Source organism: Mobula hypostoma, chromosome 15 (assembly GCF_963921235.1).
Source record: "Mobula hypostoma chromosome 15, sMobHyp1.1, whole genome shotgun sequence".
NCBI lineage: Eukaryota > Metazoa > Chordata > Chondrichthyes > Myliobatiformes > Myliobatidae > Mobula > Mobula hypostoma.
Genome location: NC_086111.1, coordinates 18316230 through 18336285, shown reverse-complemented (window position 1 = coordinate 18336285; position 20056 = coordinate 18316230). Strand labels below are relative to the sequence as shown.

Below are 20056 nucleotides of genomic sequence, written 5' to 3'. Positions count from 1 at the left end.
GTAATATCGCTCATATTTTTAATAGGAATCTTACAGAGGTTAGCCGAATATGTAAATAGCAGGCTTTTAATCACCATTACTATAGCGCAGGCATTATAATTACTTTATGGGACAGTTCCAATTCTCTTTGCTGTCCTCCTACCATCCCATCACATACCTTTTTTTTGGAACACTACATCAATCAAATATCCTAACCTTCACATCATAAATGATAATTCAAAGTACACTTAATACAAAAGGAGATGTCAAACTGTTTATTTAATTACCTTTGAGGAACTGCTCTGTAGTTGTTCTTGCAGAAACATGGCTCCAGGACAGCATCCCATGCACCGTCAATCTCCAGGCCATGCCACTCAGGGACTTGTGCTAGTATTATTATTGTGACTGTATGTGCTATTGTTACTATCTGTGCTGTGTGCTGTGTGTGACTGTATGTACTATGTTTTGCACCTTGGCCTCAGAGGAACACTGTTTAATTTAGCTGTATGGTTGAATGACAATTAAATTTGAACTTGAACTTGCAAGATGGAATGCCGTGTTAAAGCAAGATATTTCACTAAGTATCCTGGTAAAGAGCCAATATACAGAGACTTCTGAAAAAAGCTGTTTAGAGTGAATTTGACAACTTAGTTGAACTTAAAGTACAGTGTGTTAACCATATGCATAATAGAGGCATTAGATTTGCCACCACAACTGTAACTTCAGTTGTGTACAATGTCTGATAAGTGAGTAGGGTCTAGAAATTCATCTTTGCAATTCCCCCCAGAAAAAGCATTGCATAAACAAAAATAGTATAATTTGGCATTAATCAATATATTAAATGTTTCTACATGAGTTTACATGAATTATTAATAAGGTATCAACTTCTTTTCAGTATCCTAACATTGTTTCTCCAGCATCCACTCATCTAAATAATGTTAACAGTTGTACAAAGCATATCTCATGAGACTTTAAGTGATCTTGGTCTGAATCACAGTTTGTACTAATCACTCACAGAAAAAGCAGCTTTATTGATATTAATGATAGGCCCCAAACAGTCCTTCCAGGAGAAGCGACACATCACTAGCAAGTCTGTTGGATGCTTGAGGTATGGCCTGCTCTAGATCAGTGAGATCTGATGCAGATTGGGTGACTGCTTTGTCAAACATCTTCATTCCATGTGCCACAAAAGACAGGTCGTCCCAATGGCCACCCATTTTATATTTCCTTTCCATTCCCATTCCAACATAGTAATGTTTGTCAACGTGCCAGGATGAGGCCACACATATTGTTAGAGAAGAAACACCTCATATTCCATCAGTGTAGCCCCCATCCTGATGACATCTTCTTCTTACCTTCCCATCACCTGCCTCTGATGCATCTCCTCTTTCCCTTTCTCCCATGGCCCACTGTCCTCTCCTATCGGATTCCATCTTCAGCGCTTTACCTTTTCCACCCATTAACTCCCAGCTTCTTACTTCATTCCCCCTGTGCACCTACTGCACAGACCTTCCCCCTCACCTGGTCACACCTGCCAGCTTGTACTCCTTCCCTTCCACCTAAATACTTGTTCTGGCTTCTTCCTTTTACTTTCCTGTCCTGATGAAGGATCTCTGCCTGAAATGTCGACTGTTTATTCCTCTCCATGGATGCTGCCTGGGCTGCTGAGTTCCTCCAGCACTTTGTGTGTTGCTGTGAATTTCCAGTATCTGCAGAATGTCTTGTGTTTAGAATTACTGATTGCTGAAACTGAAAATTAATTAGACGTGCATTTAATTTTAGACAAATTAAATAGACATTTCCCTTGTCACACTCCGAGGATGGTTGCCAGTAATGTTTTAGTTCTGATGCAAATGACTTTTTTGATGAGTTTAGAGCCTTTTGGAATAATATTAGGTTGATTGCTAGACAAAGTGCAAATTTTCAGGCCTAGGAAATTTTGTGATTGAAAAGTATCTGACATCAGAATAAAATTGACAAATATACTGAACTAACAAAACATTGAAGGTCTTAACCTAAACCCTGTGATTTGTGAAAGCCTTAGCATAGAGATTGAAAACTTTGTAACTATTTATATTAATCTTCAATCACAATCATCAAAATGGTATTATATTCATATTAATAATTATAAATTTCACTTTTACACCAAATGTATTAGCAGCATATGAAAATAAAAATAGTTATTTGAAGAAAAACCTGCCATTTTAGTTTTCTTCTAGGAGTCTAATAGTCTGATGGTTCAGTGACAATGCAGTTGTTACTGCATTCGATCTTCATCAATTATTTTTGCATGTAATGAGAGTTTTAAAAACTACATGGCAGCATGGTAGCATAGTGATTAGCACAATGCTTTACAAGACAGGCAACCCAGGTTCAATTCCCACCGCTGCCTGTAAGGAGTTTGTACTTTCTCCCCATGACCACGTGGGTTTCCTCTGGGTGCTCCAGTTTCATCCACAGTCAAAGACATACTGGTTGGTAGGTTAATTGGTCATTGTTAAGTGTCCTGTGATTAGGCTCAAATTAAATCAGGGGATTGTTGGGTGGCGTAGCTCAAAGGGCCTATTCTGTGTCGTATCTCAATAAGTAAAATAAATACACTATATCTAAAATCACCTGTTCCTCTTGACCAAGTTACAGGTCATACCTCACTTCTTGTTCTCAAATATTATTTTCCAAAGAAATTGAATTTACAAATGTAACTACTATTTGCTTCTAGTGCCCAGCTATAAAATTGATTCTGTAGATTAGCCACTTATGAAATAATATTTGCAGAATTGACAAAATTAGAGATATGTTTAAATGTTAAATCAGCTTTTCATTCTGTTAGTTTCTGATAATTATTTTCATAATTATGGTGGTGGTTGGCATCCGTCTGTCTTGAAGAACAATGTGTGATGATCATCATCACAAGCCTGGGTGAAAGGTACGGAGATGCTGAGATGCCCAGTTGTAAAGATCCCTCTCTCAGCCTCACCAGTGTAGTCCAAAGGAAAGTTTATGAAGCAGTTCGTTTAGCACCAGCTTGGCTGTAGGAGCTGCTGGAAGGATGTTCAATGACATCCAGCTGCTTTAGGGGTTCCACTCTGGATTTGCTGTCTGGATTTTCTCCTGTAACCTTTGTCTCTCCTAAAGCTGCCCACAAAGCAGTGGGGCTATTTACCCATAGCTGGGGATCCGGTTCATGAGCACCAGGGTGTGTCCACACACCGGTGGGCCTGCATGCTATGTGTTTGGGCAGACCACCTCCCCATCCTCTGTATTCAGCTGAATCTGAAAGGAGTTCAGTTTCTGTGTCTCACCAGCGAGGAGGCACTACATGAGGCTTGCTGTTGGAGAGGCTATGTACTGGCAGGGAGAGACTTACACATTCAGCTCTCCTTTTTGCAATGCTGCTAGCCAGCCGGGTAGGCTGAAAGTGAGAGCAAGAACCACTAGCCACTACACTACCACACTACCACACTAAACGCGTCACAACAACCATTTTGACACCACTTTCATAATTAACACTACATAAACAAATGTATTCTGCTTTGTGTAGACTCCTCGTACAGAGTGGGTTGTGACGTGGCCTGGCCAGGTTGTTATTGCGGGCTGCCAAACCTTCTGGACCACGGAGGTATCTGAAGCATTACAGACTGGAGATCTGGAGAGCAGACTCTTCCCAAAGCTGGGCAGTCAGGTTAGTATGGAAACACTGAAGTCTCACCCTACCATGTATTTTCTCTTTGTCCTGTTCAGCATCTGCATCAGAATCAGGATTACTATCACTGCCAAATGTCATGAAATTGTTGTTTTGCCGCAGCAACACATTGCAATACATAATAATAAAAACTATTAATTATAATAAGAAATATATATTAAAAATTAAATACATAATGCAAAAAGAGAGCAAAAAGAAAAACTAATGAGATAGTGTACATGGGTTGATTGTCCATTCAGAAATCTGATGAGGGTAGGGAAGAAGCTGTTCCTAAAATGTTGAGTGTGTGTGTTCGGTTACTGCACCTCCTCCCTGGATGGTAGCAATGAGAAGAGGATATATACTGGGTGATGGGGGTCCTTAGTGATGAATGCCACCTATTTGTGGCATTGACTTTTGAAAATATTCCCGATTCTGGGGAGGCTAGTGCCCATGATGGAGCCTGCTGAGTTTGTAACTTTTTTTTTGGCGTGCGCGTCCATGCGTGTGCGATGTTGGCAGGACGATGTCTTTTTCATGCCTTTACAAGAGAGGGAGAGACTGTGTGGTGCGCCACTCCTTGCACAGACATTTCGCAGTATTTTTCCCTTTATTTTACGGGGTCGAGTTGCGATCTCGACTCTCAACCCGGCACGGATGGAAAGCATACTCGGGAGCGGCCCCAACTGGATTCAAACCTGGGAACCTCCGTTCCAGAGTCCAACGCTGATGTCATTGCGCCACAAGCCAGCCCAAGTTCGCAACGTTCTTTCGCTTTTACTGATCCTGTACAGTGGACCCTCCATACCAGGTGGTGATGCACCAGTTAAAATGTTCTCCATGGTGCATCTATAGAAATTTGCGAGAGTCTTTTGTGACTTCTCAAAGTCCTAATGAGACCACTTTCATAATTAACTGCTTAACTGCTGTCATCCTTAGTTATAAATATTTTGGGCGAAGGGCAGATCATTAAAGATATTGACACCCAGGAATTTGAAATGGCTCACCCTTTCCACTACTAATTCCTGGATGAGAACTGGTGTGTGTTCCCATGACTTCCCCTTCCTGAAGTCCGCAATCAATTCCTCTGTCTTACAGACATTGAGTTTAAGATTGTTGTTGCAATACCACTCAACCATTTAATCTGTCTCACTCCCATATGCCTCCACGTCACCATCTGAAATTCTGCCACAATAGTTGTCTCATTGGCAAATTTATAGGTGGCCTTTGAACTGTGCCCAGCCATACAATCAGAGATGTAGAGAGAGTAGAGCAGTGGGCTAAGCACAAATCATGAGGTGCGCGAGTGTTGATTGTCAGTGAGGAAGAGATTTTGTTTCTGATCCACACTGACTGTGGTTTCTTGATGAGGAAGTCAATGATCCATTTGCAGAGGGAGGTACAGAGGCCCAGGGTTTGGAGCTTGTTGATTAGTACTGAGAGTATGATGGCGTTGAATGCTGAGCTGTAATCAATAAATAGCAGCCTGATGTTGGTGCTGCTGTTGTCCAGTGATCCAAGGCCAAGTGGAGAGCCAGTGAGATTGCATCCGCTGTAGTCTTTTTGCGGCAACAGGCACAATGTACCAGGTCCAGGTACTTAGTTAGGCTTGGTTCTGACCATTACCAACCCCTCAACACACTTCATCACAGTAGGTGTGAAAGCAGTTGGGCGATAGTCATTGAGGCAGCTCACCCAGCTCTTCTTGGGCACTGGTACGATTGATGCCCTTTCAAAGCAGGTGGGAACTTCCAATTGCAGGAGTGATAGAATGAAGATGTCCTTGTACACTCCTGCCAGTTGGTTGGCACAGGTTTTCAAACCCTAACAAGTGCACCATCAGGGCCTGACCCTCTTGAATGATGTTCTGATGTCAGCCTCTGAGATGGAGATCACAGGGTCACCAGATGCTGCAGGGTTTCATTCAAGTGTAGTTTTATTTTCCCTTTCAAAGCCTGCATAAAAGATGTTAATCTCATCTGAGAGTGAAACATCACAGCCACTAATGGCCTACAAACCCTGTCAGACCTGGTGTACATCCAGTTCCGTCTCTAACTTAATTCGGAATTATTTTTCTGCTTTTATAATAGCATTCCATAGGTCATACCTGGACTTGTATGGTTCTGGATCACCAGGGATGCTCCTGTTTACATCAATGATGCTGAGGTTTAGAGGGTTGAGATCTTCAAGTCCCTAGATGTGAATATCACAAATAGCGTGTCCTGGTCTAATTGCGTTGATGTCACAGCCAAGAAAGCTCACTAATACCTCTACTTCCTCAGGAGGCTAAAGAAATACAGCTTGTAAATGTCGACTCTTCCCAATTTTTATCAATGCTGAAAGCATTCTGTCTGAATGCATAACGGCTTGATATTGCACCTGCTCTGTACATGACCACAAGAAACTGCAGAGATGTGTAGATACAGCTCAGCACATCGCAGGAACCAGCCTCCCTTTTATGGATTCTGTCTGTACAAAAGCCTGAAAGCACCCACCATCAGGGGCAAGGATAGTTCTATCCCACTTTTATCAGACTCATGAGTGGATCACTTGTACAATAAGATTGGTTGTTGGCCTGACAATATACCTCGTTATGACCTTCCATTTTATCGTTTACCTGCATTGTATTTTTTCTGTAGTTTTTACACTTTATTTTGCATTGTTAATGTTTTACATTGTTCTTCCTCAATCGATCTATATGAAGAGTATGCAAGCTTAGCTTTCCACTGTATCTTGGTACGTATGACAGTAATAAATCAATGTCATGCACATGCATGCATGTGAACACAGACATCATGCACAGGACCACCTTCCTAAAACTTTAACCAGGGCAACCAATATTCTGAATTAATATGGCAGCTGGCTCCCTCTCTCCTGCAGCTAGAAGGGAAAATAGGCTAATTGGTAGGAAATTGTCTTAAGGTCATCATTATAGCAACTCTCAACCTACTGAGGAACCACAGGAAGTGCTTCTATCACACAACTTCAGTTATCCAGACTCACTCCTGGCCTTGGATCATTAGATGGTGGAAAGTCACTGGAAAGTCAGGAGATGATCTATTCTCTTTAGGATGCCCAGCTATTGACCTGCTCTTGCAGCCATTGTCCTGTCCAGTTGAATTTTTGGTCAATGGTGACCATAAGGCTAACAATGGTGGGGCACTCAGAGATGACAATGGTTGTTGAATGGAAAAGGTGGGTGGTTAGACTCTACTTATTAGAGATAGTCATTCTAAGTACATGGGTGGTGTGAAGGTTTTCTGCAGCTCATGCGTGAATATTGTTTAGGTCATGCTGTGCATCAAGATGGATTATTTCATTTCTTGAAGAGTTGAGAATTATATTGACTGATCATTAACAAATATTCCAACCTCTGAACTTTTGATGTAATATCATTGATGACACAGACAAAGATGGTTTGGCATAGAACATTGTCCTACTGAATTCCTGCAGTGATATCCTGGGACTGGGATGACTGACTCCCCGTAAAACTATAACAATCTTCCTCTGTGTAAGATATGATCAGGCAGTGGGGTTCTTCCCTCATGAATTCTAACGATTTCATTTTTACTAATACATCAGGAAACAATAGATTAGTCAAAAGATAGAAACATAGAAACATAGAAAATAGGTGCAGGAGTAGGCCATTCGGCCCTTCGAGCCTGCACCGCCATTCAGTACGATCATGGCTGATCATCCAACTCAGAACCCTATACCTGCCTTCTCTCCATACCCCCTGATCCCTTTAGCCACAAGGGCCTTATCTAACTCCCTCTTAAATATAGCCAATGAACTGGCCTCACTGTTTCCTATGGCAAAGAATTCCACAGATTCACCACTCTCTGTGTGATGTAGTTTTTCCTCATCTCAGTCCTAAAAGGCTTCCTCTTTGTCCTCAAACTGTGACCCCTCGTTCTGGACTTCCCCAACATCAGGAACAATCTTCCTGCATCTAGCCTATCCAATCCCTTTAGAATTTTATACGATTCAATAAGATCCCTCCTCAATCTTCTAAATTCCAGAGAGTATAAGCCTAGTCATCCAGTCTTTCATCATATGAAAGTCCTGCCATCCCAGGAATCAATCTGGTGAACCTTCTTTGTACTCCCTCAATGGCAAGTATGTCTTTCCTCAGATTAGGGGACCAAAACTGCACACAATACTCTAGGTGTGGTCTCACCAAGGCCTTGTACAACTGCAGTAGTACCTCCCTGCTCCTGTACTCGAATCCTCTTGCTATGAATGCCAGCATACCATTCGCCTTTTTAACCGCCTGCTATACCTGCATGCCCACTTTCAATGACTGGTGTACAATGACACCCAGGTCTCGTTGCACCTCCCCTTTTCCTAATCGGCCACCATTCAGATAATAATCTGTTTTCCTGTTCTAGCCACCAAAGTGGATAACCTCACATTTATCCACATTAAATTTCATCTGCCATAAATTTGTCCACTCACCTAACCTATCGAAGTCACCCTGCATCCTCTTAGCATCCTCCTCACAGCTAACACTGCCGCCCAGCTTCGTGTCATCCGCAAACTTGGAGATGCTGCATTTAATTCCCTCGTCTAAGTTATTAATATATATTGTAAACAAGTGGGGTCCCAGCACTGAGCCTTGTGGTATCCCACTAGTTACTGCCTGCCATTCTGAAACGGTCCCGTTTATTCCCACTCTTTGCTTCCTGTCTGCCAACCAATTCTCTATCCACATCAATACCATACCCCCAATACCGTGTGCTTTAAGTTTGCACACTAATCTCCTGTGTGGGACCTTGTGAAAAGCCTTTTGAAAATCCAAATATACTACATCCACTAGTTCTCCCCTATCCACTCTACTAGTTAGATCCTCAAAAAATTCTATGAGATTCATCAGACATGATTTTCCTTTCACAAATCCATGCTGACTTTGTCCGATGATTTCACTGCTTTCCAAATGTGCTGTTATCACATCTTTGATAACTGACTCTAACATTTTCCTCACCACCGATGTCAGGCTTACCGGTCTATAATTTCCCGGTTTCTCTCTCCCTCCTTTCTCCCCCTCCTTTTTTAAAAAGTGGGGTTACATTAGCCACCCTCCAATCTTCAGAAACTAATCCAGAATCTAAAGAGTTTTGAAAAATTATCACTGATGCGTCCACTATTTCTTGGGCTACTTCCTTAAGCACTCTGGGATGCAGACCATCTGGCCCTGGGGATTTATCTGCCTTCAATCCCTTCAATTTACCTAACACCACTTCCCTACTAACATGTATTTCCCTCAGTTCCTCCATCTCACTGGACCCTCTGTCCCCTACTATTTCCAGAAGATTATTTATGTCCTCCTTAGTGAAGACAGAACCAAAGTAGTTATTCAACTGGTCTGCCATGTCCTTATTCCCCATGATCAATTCCCCTGTTTCTGACTGTAAGGGACCTACATTTGTCTTAACCAATCTTTTTCTTTTCACATATCTATAAAAGCTTTTACAATCAGTTTTTATGTTCCCTGCCAGCTTTCTCTCATAATCTTTTTTCCCTTTCCTAATTAAGCCCTTTGTCCTCCTCTGCTGGACTCTGAATTTCTCCCAGTCCTCAGGTGTGCCGATTTTTCTGGCTAATTTGTATATTTCTTCTTTGGAATTGATACTATCCCTAATTTCCCTTGTCAGCCTACCTTCCCTGGTTTATTCTTTTGCCAAATTGGGATGAACAATTGTTGTAGTTCATCCATGCGATCTTTAATTGCTTGCCATTGCATATCCACCGTCAACCCTTTAAGTGTCATTTGCCAGTCTATCTTAGCTAATTCACGTCTCATACCTTCAAAGTTACCCTTATTTAAGTTCAGAACCTTTGTTTCTGAATTAACTATATCACTCTCCATCTTAATGAAGAATTCCACCGTATTATGGTCACTCTTACCCAGGGGGCCTCGCACGACAAGATTGCTAACTAACCCTTCCTCATTGCTCAATACCCAGTCCAGAATGGCCTGCTCTCTAGTTGGTTCCTTGACATGTTGGTTCAGAAAACTATCCCGCATACATTCCAAGAAATCCTCTTCCTCAGCACCCTTACCAATTTGGTTCACCCAGTCTATATGTAGATTGAAGTCACCTATGATAACTGCTGTTCCTTTATTGCACGCATTTCTAATTTCCTGTTTAATGGCATCCCCAACCTCACTACTACTGTTAGGTGGCCTGTACACAACTCCCACCAGCGTTTTCTGCCCCTTAGTGTTATGCAGCTCTACCCGTATCGACTCCACATCCTCCCGGCTAATATCCTTCCTTTCTATTGCGTTAATCTCCTCTCTAACCAGCAATGCCACCCCACCTCCTTTTCTTTCATGTCTATCCCTCCTGAATATTGAATATCCCTGAATGTTGAGCCCCCATCCTTGGTCACCCTGGAGCCATGTCTCTGTGATCCCAACTATATCATATTCATTAATAACTATCTGCACATTCAATTCATCCACCTTGTTACGAATGCTCCTTGCATTGACACACAAAGCCTTCAGGCTTGCTTTTACAACAGTCTTAGCCCTTATACAATTATGTTGAAAAGTGGCCCTTTTTGATTTTTGCCCTGGATTTGCCAGCCTGCCACTTTTACTTTTCACCTTACTACTTTTTGCTTCTACCCTCATTTTACACCCCTCTGTCTCTCTGCACTTGTTCCCATCCCCCTGCCACAATAGTTTAAATCTTCCTGAACAACAGTAGCAAATGCTCCCCCTAGGACATTGGTTCCAGTCCAGCCCAGGTGCAGACCGTCCTGTTTGTACCGGTCCCACCTCCTCCAGAACTGGTTCCAATGCCCCAGAAATTTGAATCCCTCCCCCTTGCACCATTTTTCAAGCCACGTATTCATCTGAAATATCCTCCTATTTCTACTCTGACTAGCACGTGGCACTGGTAGTAATCCAGAGATTATTACCTTTGTGGTCCTACTTTTTAGTTTATCACCTAACTCCCTAGATTCACCTTGTAGGACCCCATCCCGTTTTTTACCTATATCGTTGGTACCTATGTGCACTACGACCACTGGCTGTTCACCCTCCCACTCCAGAATGTCCTGCAGCCTCTCAGAGACATCCTTGACCCTTGCACCAGAAAGGCAACATACCCTCCTGGAGTCTCGTTTGCGGCCACAGAAACGCCTATCTATTCCCCTTACAATCGAATCCCCTATCACTATAGCTCTCCCACTCCTTTTCCTTCCCTCCTGTGCTGCAGAGCCACCCATTGTGCCATGAACTCGGCTGCTGCTGCCTTCCCCTGATGAGACATCTCCCCCTACAGTATCCAAAACAGTATACCTGTTTAGGAGGGAGATGACCTCAGGGGACTCTTGCACTACCTGCCTACTGCTACGCTGTTTAGTGGCCACTCATTCCCTTTCTGCCTGTGTAGCCTTTACCTGCGGTGTGGCCAACTCACTGAACGTGCTGTTCATGACTTTCTCAGCGTCGCGGATGCTCCAGTATGAATCCAATCGCAGCTCCAGCCGCTCAATGCGGTCTGCCAGAAGCTTCAGCCGGACACATTTCCTGCACTCATAGTCATCAGGGACACTGGAAGTATCTCTGATTTCCCACATACTGCAGGAGGAACAAACCACGGGGCCAATCTCAGCTGTCATGACCTACCCAATATGCTACAGCCTCGCTGCCTTCCTTGCTTCAAATAAAATACCACTGCAGACCGTTCTCCTTTTAAAGGAACTTACCCGGCCTTACCTCACTTGGAGTGAAGCTCGTCCTCAGCCTCTGCTCGCCGAAGCCTCTTGAGCCAAAGCCTTCCTAGTCCGTCTCCCTCTACTCCGTCGCCCGCTACAACGTCGCCCACTCCGTTAAAGTGCTCTCTTTTAAGTACTCCCGTGACTCACGGACTGACTTGCACACGCTTGCGCAGTCCTGTCCCGATCAACCGCCGAGAAAAAATGGCTTGGTGTAGCTTCAGTAATTCTCATCTCTGGACTTTGAGTCTTTGATCCATGTTTGAACTGAGGCTGTGTTGAGATCTCCAGTCCAGTGGTCTTGTCAAAGTCCAAGATGGCTTTTGGAAAGTGATTGCCATTGAAAACACTGAGAACAGCATCCTTCAATATTTTAGTCATGACTAGTTTGGGCAACTATGACCTGAATAGGATCCGTCTTTATTGTGGACACTTTTATGTGTCCAACTTAAATTAGCATTTCTTTAAATCCATGTGAATGGGAATCGATGATGGCAGGGCTTCAGGGGAAAGCTAAGATAGATGATCCATTCAGGATTTCTGTGGAGAAGCATTCATCCATTACAGTAGTTGAAATAAGGTGGACACAACACATAGGATAAATGTGTCTTGCATTCTTCCCAGAAACATGGAAATAATTATTGCTATTGATGACATACAACATTTGTAGGTTCATGGAGTGACAATCATTGCATTCATGAACCGATCTGGATTTACGTGCAACTCTGAGTGCTACTTGAATACATCATTTTCAGGACCTTCCGTAAGCTTTAAGTCATTGCAGATCTGAGCTCCCACTATTTTTATTTCTCCCTGCTCAAGGAGAAGGGTGAATATCCTTTAACTAGAGAATGCTTGCAATCTGGATATACAAGAGGTAAGGTGCAAAGCTGGCAATGTGACATACTGTATATGCTAAGCACGAGAAAGTCTGCTGATGCTGGAAATACAAAGCATCCACACAAAATGGTGGAGGAACTCAGCAAGTCAAGCAGCATTTATGAAGATGAATAGACAGTAGATATTCCAGTTCAGAAACCCTTCAGGACTGAGAAGGAAGGGGAAAGACGCCAGAATGAAAAGGCAGGGGGGAGGGGAAAGGGAGCTAGCTGGAGGGTGATAGGTGAAGCCAGGTGGACGCGAAAGGTCAAGGGCTGGAGAAGAAGGAATTTGATAGGAGAGGAGAGCAGACCATAGGAGAAAGGGAAGGAGGAGGGGACCCGGGGGAAGAAATAGGCAGGTGAGAAGAGGTAAAAGTTCAGAGTGGCGAAGAGAGGAAGGGGCTGGGGTTGGGGTGAAATTTGTTTACCAGAAGGAGAAATCAATATTCATGCCATCAGTTTAGAGGCTACCCAGACAGAATATAAGGAGTTGCTTCTCCACCCTGAAGGTGATCTCATCTTGGCACAAGAGGAGGCCATGTTCCAATATGTCAGAACAGGAATGGGAATCAGAATTAAAATGTTTGGCCACCGTGAAGACCCAATTGTGATGGATGGTGCAGAGGTGCTCAACGAAGCACTCCCCCAGTTTATGACAGTTCTCACCTATGTAGAGGAGGCTGCATTGGGAGTGCCGGACACAATATCTGAATACCACAGCTGATTCACAGGTGAAGTGTTGCCTCAACTGGAAGGAGTGTCTGGGACCCTGAATGGAGGTGAGAGAGGAGGAAAATGGGCAGGTGTAGTGCTTAGTCCACTTTCAGGGATAAATGCTGGGAGGAGCGAATGGACAAGGGAATCACGAAGGGAATGATCCCTACAGAAAGCGGGGGCAGGGGAGGTAAAGATATGCTTATGCTGTATATTCTGCTGCTTTTAGTGATCTAAAAGCTAAGGCAATCAGGGTGACAGATCGTCACCTTCATAGATTTGAATTTAACAGACCTCTGTAACTGCTGACTTAACAGATTATAGCCACTCTGCAAGATGAAGGTGGCTCCCAGAAAGATATTAGGGAAAAATTTCTCCTGGCTAGAGCTTTTCTCCAATCTCATGCTATCAGCATCAATAGAAGAAACCTTGAACTTATTCAAACTCTTGACTTGAATTCTAAATGTGGAGGAGATGAACGTTTAGGATGGCGTGGCATTAAAGGAGTTGCTTGGTCCTGTATGGTGTCAAGCTTCCAGAGTGTTGTTGATGCTGCATTCATGCAGGTATTCTGTAAGTGTAACCACCTATCACTTATAAATGATGGAAATCTACAGATGGACACAGCTGTGTCAGATGGTGAGTTATTTGAAGCAAGTGCCTGGCCTCTAATCTGTTATACTAGCCACAAAGTTTATGTGGCTGGTTAGTAAACTCTCTGGTTAGCAGTGACCAGCATTATGTTGGTTGAGGATTTGGCAATGGGAATGATAGTCAATGTCAAAAGTAAGTAGTGAACATGGTACTTTAATGTTCTGTACAGTATGTTATTTCCCAGTTATCAGCCAGTCTTAAATGTTGTCTGCATCCTAAATCATTTAGAAATAGCCATCTACTTGCTGTGTAGTTGCAAACAGAATTGTGCAATAATCAGTGAACCTTCACAATGTTGACCTTATGATAGAAGGAAGGTTATTGATGAAGCCACTGAAAATGGTTGAGCTTAGGACACAAGGGCTTGAAGAAATCCTGCTGTGATGTTATGGAGATGGGATGACCTCCAAATCTGTAGATATCTGAGAGATATGTTTCCATCTGTTATAATAGTTTTGGTTTGGTGCCAATTGATTTAATTTTTAACAAGGCTGTTCGATGCTACACTTGACCAAATGCTGCTTTGGTGTCAAGGTCAGTCATTTTTATATTTGTCCTCTGGAATTTAGCTCTTTGGTCCACACAAAAATAATTGGGCATTGGTTAATTGGTTATTGGTATGTAAGTGCTACTTGATGGCACTAATAGTGACACGTTCCATTAGGTTTCTAGTGGTTGAGAGTAGACTGACTGAGCAATAATTAATCAGAATAGATTTGTTCTTCTTTTTATGAGCAGGATACTCTGGGAAATATTTCACATGGTCAGGTAAATGCAAGTGTTGTAAATAAACTGGAACAGTTTAGCTATATATGCTAGCATTTCTGGCGTGTTAATCCTCTGCATTTGCAGCTGGGAGATTGACTGGTCCCATATCCCATACTCTCATCAGTTATTTCATATCATGTAGTGTGATCTGAATTGGCTGAGGACTGGAGGAAACAACTATCCATTTGACACATCTGGATCAACATGTTCACCAATGCTTCAGTCTTCTAAATTGCTAGATAGTTATCTAGTTAAAGAATTATTACCACTCATGACTAGATGTATCAGAACTTTTAAAATGTACACATTACATAATTGAATTTCTAGGCCGTCCATATTTGTAGCTCACCTTAATACATATTACTAATTTACAAGGAGCTTCAATACCTTTCTGTTTATCTCTTTATCTGTTCATTGTCATTTTTCACAATTCAGTTAATTAAACCCATTTGACTCTGATTACTAATTTTATCAAAAGTTGTGCCTATAATAGAGGTAATAGTAACAACCATCTAGTTTTGCTACCTTATTTTCAGAAAATGTATAACTTGCCATTATTCTTTGACATGATGCCTACTTTGTGTCTTGGCAAACTTCTATAGATATGTGATGGAAGGTGTGCTGAATGGCTGCATTACGGCCTGGTATGGGAACACTCTTTGAGCAGAAAATCCTTCAAAAGGTGGTGGATTAGGCCCAGTACATCACGGGTAAAATCCTCCCAACCATTGAGCACATTTACCTGAAACATTGCCATAGAAAAGCAGCGTCCATTATCAAAGATCCTCACCACCCAGGCTATGCTCTTTTCTCGCTGCTGCCATCATGTCGAAGGTGCAAGTGCCTCAGGACTCGCACCACCGGGTTCAGGAACAATTACTACCCCTCATCTATCAGGCTCTTGAACAAAAGGAGATAGCTACACTCATTTAAAAACTCTTATATTGATGGATGTTATTTTGTTATTTCATGCTCATTATTTATTGCTATTTATTTATAACTGCATTTGTACAGTTTGTTTACAGTTTACAGTTCTATAAATTTGCTAAGTATGCCCACAGAAAAAGAATCTCAGGGGTGTGTATGGTGACATGTACGTACTCCAATAATAAATTTTATTTTGAACTTTCGTCTTCACCCTCAATTCCAGCTTCCTTCAACCCTCTGGGATCATACCGACTTCCTCTGGTGCCGCCTTCTTTTGGATTGGTTAACATTTTCTTTTATGTTCTTTTTGTGTATTTATTTTCAGTAATGACTCTTCAATACACCTTCAGGCATACCAGCAATAATAAATGGTGATGAATACAGATTCTTCTTTTTAATCACTTTTATTGTCCTTGTATTTTGAACAAAAGCTGAATGATTTGGTAACTCTTGTGCGAGGGAAATTGACAAGAATGCAAAGATCAATTCTATCAGCACTGATTGTAATTGAGGTCCATGCCAAGGATGTGGTGGCTAACCTGCTGGAGGAACATGTTCAAAGTGTGAATGACTTTGAGTGGATCAGCCAGCTCAGGTAACAATCTGTTTTATCAGTGGAAAAGACTGAATTGCATGCAGGACGAAACAATGTTTCCACCATTATCTCATTAATATCTAGATACCAATATTAGTTTACCTACTTTTCTAATTAAGAAATATAATTATAGAAGGTTTTTTTATTTGATTAGTAATTAGTTGACACTGTATTATGGTGAAGCTAATTTTTGGAATTGATATGGTAAGCTGGTTAAAGGAATAGGCATTATATGGTTTGCTGCTTGTTGGAACATTACCCTGCATTGCTGATTACTCCAACTCCCAGTATAATATGTGTATTTTTTTCATGCCGTATGCAAGCATTATCTATGCTGTATTAATACTTTCAAAGCAGATCAATATTATTAATGCAACACACATCAAAGTTGCTGGTGAACGCAGCAGGCCAGGCAGCATCTGTAGGAAGAGGTGCAGTCGGCCTGAAACGTCGACTGCACCTCTTCCTACAGATGCTGCCTGGCCTGCTGCGTTCACCAGCAACTTTGATGTGTGTTGCTTGAATTTCCAGCATCTGCAGAATTCCTGTTGTCAATATTATTAACTATAATTTTGTGCACCACTATAACCATTGTGCTGGAGGAAGTGCTGTACCCCACGTGTGCTCTAAAACAATTTCCAGAGAGACCACTGAGTCACGGTATAGATATCCAAGTACATTTCTATCTACCTTGTGCACAAGAACTGACATAACCATAAGCTATAAACACTCATACTATTCTTGACATTATCTACATTTCTGAATTTTGTTTCATTTTTAATCCTCGAATTTATGCCATCCTTACCAGTCTGAATAACAAGTTGATAAAATTAATCAAAAATTAGCAACATTGACTGCAGAGAGAAATGATCAAACACTATATTTTAATCTGAAGACAAATATTCTTATTCTGCTTTCTCTAGCCAATCTGTACATTAATAACACCTTTAATTCTATTTTTTTTCCGACTTTGCTCATGTCCAAAACTTGGTACTTTAGCAAAATGTATTTTGAAATTCTGTAAATGCATCAAGTACATTGTTATTTGTTTTCGTTGTTACATTATTTAAAAAGCTTAAATGTCAAAAAAGTTTAGTTAATAGATCCCTCTTCACTGATGTTACACTAAATGAATTGCAGTTGAACTTAGCCCTTTCCACATTTTGAAGTTCAATGATTTTAGTCCTGTAGTCATTGGCAATAATTTAAAGAGATTGAGAGGTTTTGGCAGAACTTTTGCAGAAGGTCAGAAACTATAGGCCGACCAGTCAGATGAGGAGTCTTGACCTGAAATGTCAACTGTCCAAAGACACTGTCTAAACCATTCAGTTCCTCCAGCATCGTGTGTTTCTGCAAAAGCTTGTCCCTCCCTCAGTCCTTTCTGAATCTGTATCTCCTCCCTTACGCATCATGCAAATACTCCAATATCACCAAGTTAGTTCAAATAATTCCCTATGGTCCTAAGAATATTGATAAGAGCCTAGATGAAGCCCATTTTCCAGAACTTACTCCATGGTCGAGGTGTGCAGATTTTCCCTCTGTACTTCCATCATTATGTTTACTGTAATAAACAGTGCTTTAAAATTCTAAATTCAGTGACCCTTAGAACAATTTCGAAGATAGAATAACAAAATGGAAACAGGACCTTCCACCCAACTGGTCCATACTGTCTAGCGCATCCACCCTGCTTGTCCCAGTTGCCTGTGTTTGGCCCATTACCCTCCAAACCCCTCCCAACCCCTCCCCTCCATGCCTCATAAATATTGCTATTATACCAGCCTCAAATGCTTCCTCTGGCAGTTCATGCCATGTCCTCACTACTCTGTGTAAAGAAGTTACCTCTCAAGTCTCTCTCAAATCTTGCCTCTCTCATCCTGGACTCTCCAACCCTGGGGAAAAGAATATGACCTTCCACTTTCTTCATATGCCTTATGGTTTTATAAACTTTTCTGAGGTCACCCCTCATTCTCCTGTGCTCCGAGCAATAAAGATCCAATAAGGCCAATCCCTCAGTCTAACTCAGGCCCCTTAGTCCAGGCAGTGTTTTTGTAAATCTCCTCTGCATCTCTTATTTGTCTGTAGGATGCTTGAAATGTGAGGTACTCAGCTAAATGTTTGCCCTCCCTATATCAAATCTGGATGTCTAATTTTATTAGTAAATCTTTGGATAATCTAGTGGAGATTCAGTGATTTTGTGTGTGGGGAATCAGTATATATACTGGAGAAAAGTAGATGAATGTTCATTTTGAACTGGTGAGAAAGCTGGGTGAAATAAGTAAATGGATCATGCAATGTATGCCTTTGCACACTAGCATTAAAGCATGGAAAACTTCTTTCAGGTACTATTGGGCACGAGATGATCTTCGTGTATGTGCAGTCAATGCTGAATTTCTCTATGGTTATGAATACCTAGGGAACACTGGTCGTTTGGTCATCACCCCACTTACAGACAGGTAAAATGGCTTTCCTGTTTGTTTCATTTCACGGATTTTTGTTAAGTAATCCTTTTGTTGATGATATTCAACTATTTTAATTACCAGATAAAAGGTTGCATTTATTTTGCTGAGGTATTTACAGTTCAAATTTTGTTGCTGTACTATGGGTTAATAGTCATGGAACAAAAGTGCAGATAAGGTTTTAGTTAATAAATACGTTAAGTCTTTAAATGTAAGGCTTTTGATTTAATTTTCTACATGTCATGAGTTTGTACAGTGTTTTCCAACAAACCTCCTCAAGGGCAGACTGAGTGTGTTTCCTCTCCCACTGATGCCACACACCTTAAAGGTGTTTGTAATAGAGTTATAGAACACTGCAGCACAGAAATAGGCCCTTCAACCCATCTAGTCTGTGCAAACCATTAATCAGCCTAGTCCCATTTACGAGCACCCGACCATAGCCCTCCATAACCCTCATCCATGTACCTATCTAAATGTTGAAATCGCTCCCACATCCACTATTTGCACTGTCACCACCCTCTTAGTGAAGAAGTCCCCCCCCCATGTTTCCCTTAAACATTTCACCTTTCATCTTCAGCCTATGGCCTCTAGTTGGAGCCTCACCCAACCTCAGTGGAAAATGACTACCTGCATTTACCCTATCTATAACCCTCATAATTTTGTAAACCTTTATTAAATTTTCCCTCTATCTTTTATGTTCTAGGGAATGAAGTTCTAATCTATTCAACCTTTCCCTGAACTCAGGTCCTTAAGTGCTGGTAACATCCTTATAAATTTTCTCTGCACTCTTTCATCTCTCCTGTAAGTAGGTAACTAAAACTGTACATAATACTTTAAATTAGGCCACAACAACATCTTAAACAATTTCAACATGACATCCCAACATTTTCATCCAAATCATTGATGTAGATGACAAACAACAATCTCTGTAGAACACCACTATTCACAGGCCTCCAGTCAGAGAGACAACCATCTACAACTACTTTCTGGCATCTTCCATGAAGCCAATGTCTAAACCAATTTACTACCTCATCTTAAATGCCAAGTGACTGAACCATCTTGACCAAGCTCCCAAGTGAGACCTTGTCAAAGGCCTTCCTAAAGTCCATGTAGACAACATCCATTGCCTTGCCTTCATCAACTTTCCTGATAACTTCCTCAAAAAACTCTATAAGATTGGTTAGACACGAATTAACACAACAAAGTCATGCTGACGATCCCTAGTCAGTCCCTATCTATCCAAATACCTACCGTATATATCAGGTCCTTTACAATGCCTTCCAAGAACTTTATCAATACTGTTGTCAGGCTCACTGGCCTATAATTTCTTGGCTTATTTTAGAGCCTTTCTAAAACAGCAGAACATTAGCTATCCTTCAATCCTCCGGCACCAGACCAGTGACTAGGGATGTTTTAATACCTCTGCAATTTCTGCACTTGCCTCCTTCAGAGTGCAAAGGAACACCTTGTCAGGCCCTGGGGATTTATCCACCCTAACTTGCCACAAGACAGCAAACACCTCCTCCTCTGAAATCTGTAGAGGGTCCATGACCTCAGTGCTGCATTTCCTCACACCTATAGACTCTATGTCTGTCTCCTGACTAAATACAAAGGCAAAAAATACCATTTAAGGTCTCTTCCATTTCTTTTGACTTCACACATAATTACC

The 20056-nt window shown here is 41.7% G+C and overlaps 1 protein-coding gene across 1 annotated transcript in view; it reads left to right on the top strand.

Moving 5' to 3' along the window:
- Positions 1–20056, top strand: part of dnah1 (dynein, axonemal, heavy chain 1) — a 393587-nt gene that overhangs the window by 159943 nt on the left and 213588 nt on the right. Inside the window, exons 26-28 of the mRNA XM_063068377.1 lie at positions 3521–3661; positions 15768–15931; positions 18271–18384. Of these exons, the coding sequence (XP_062924447.1) occupies positions 3521–3661; positions 15768–15931; positions 18271–18384 (419 nt within the window). The remainder of the gene's footprint in view (positions 1–3520; positions 3662–15767; positions 15932–18270; positions 18385–20056) is intronic.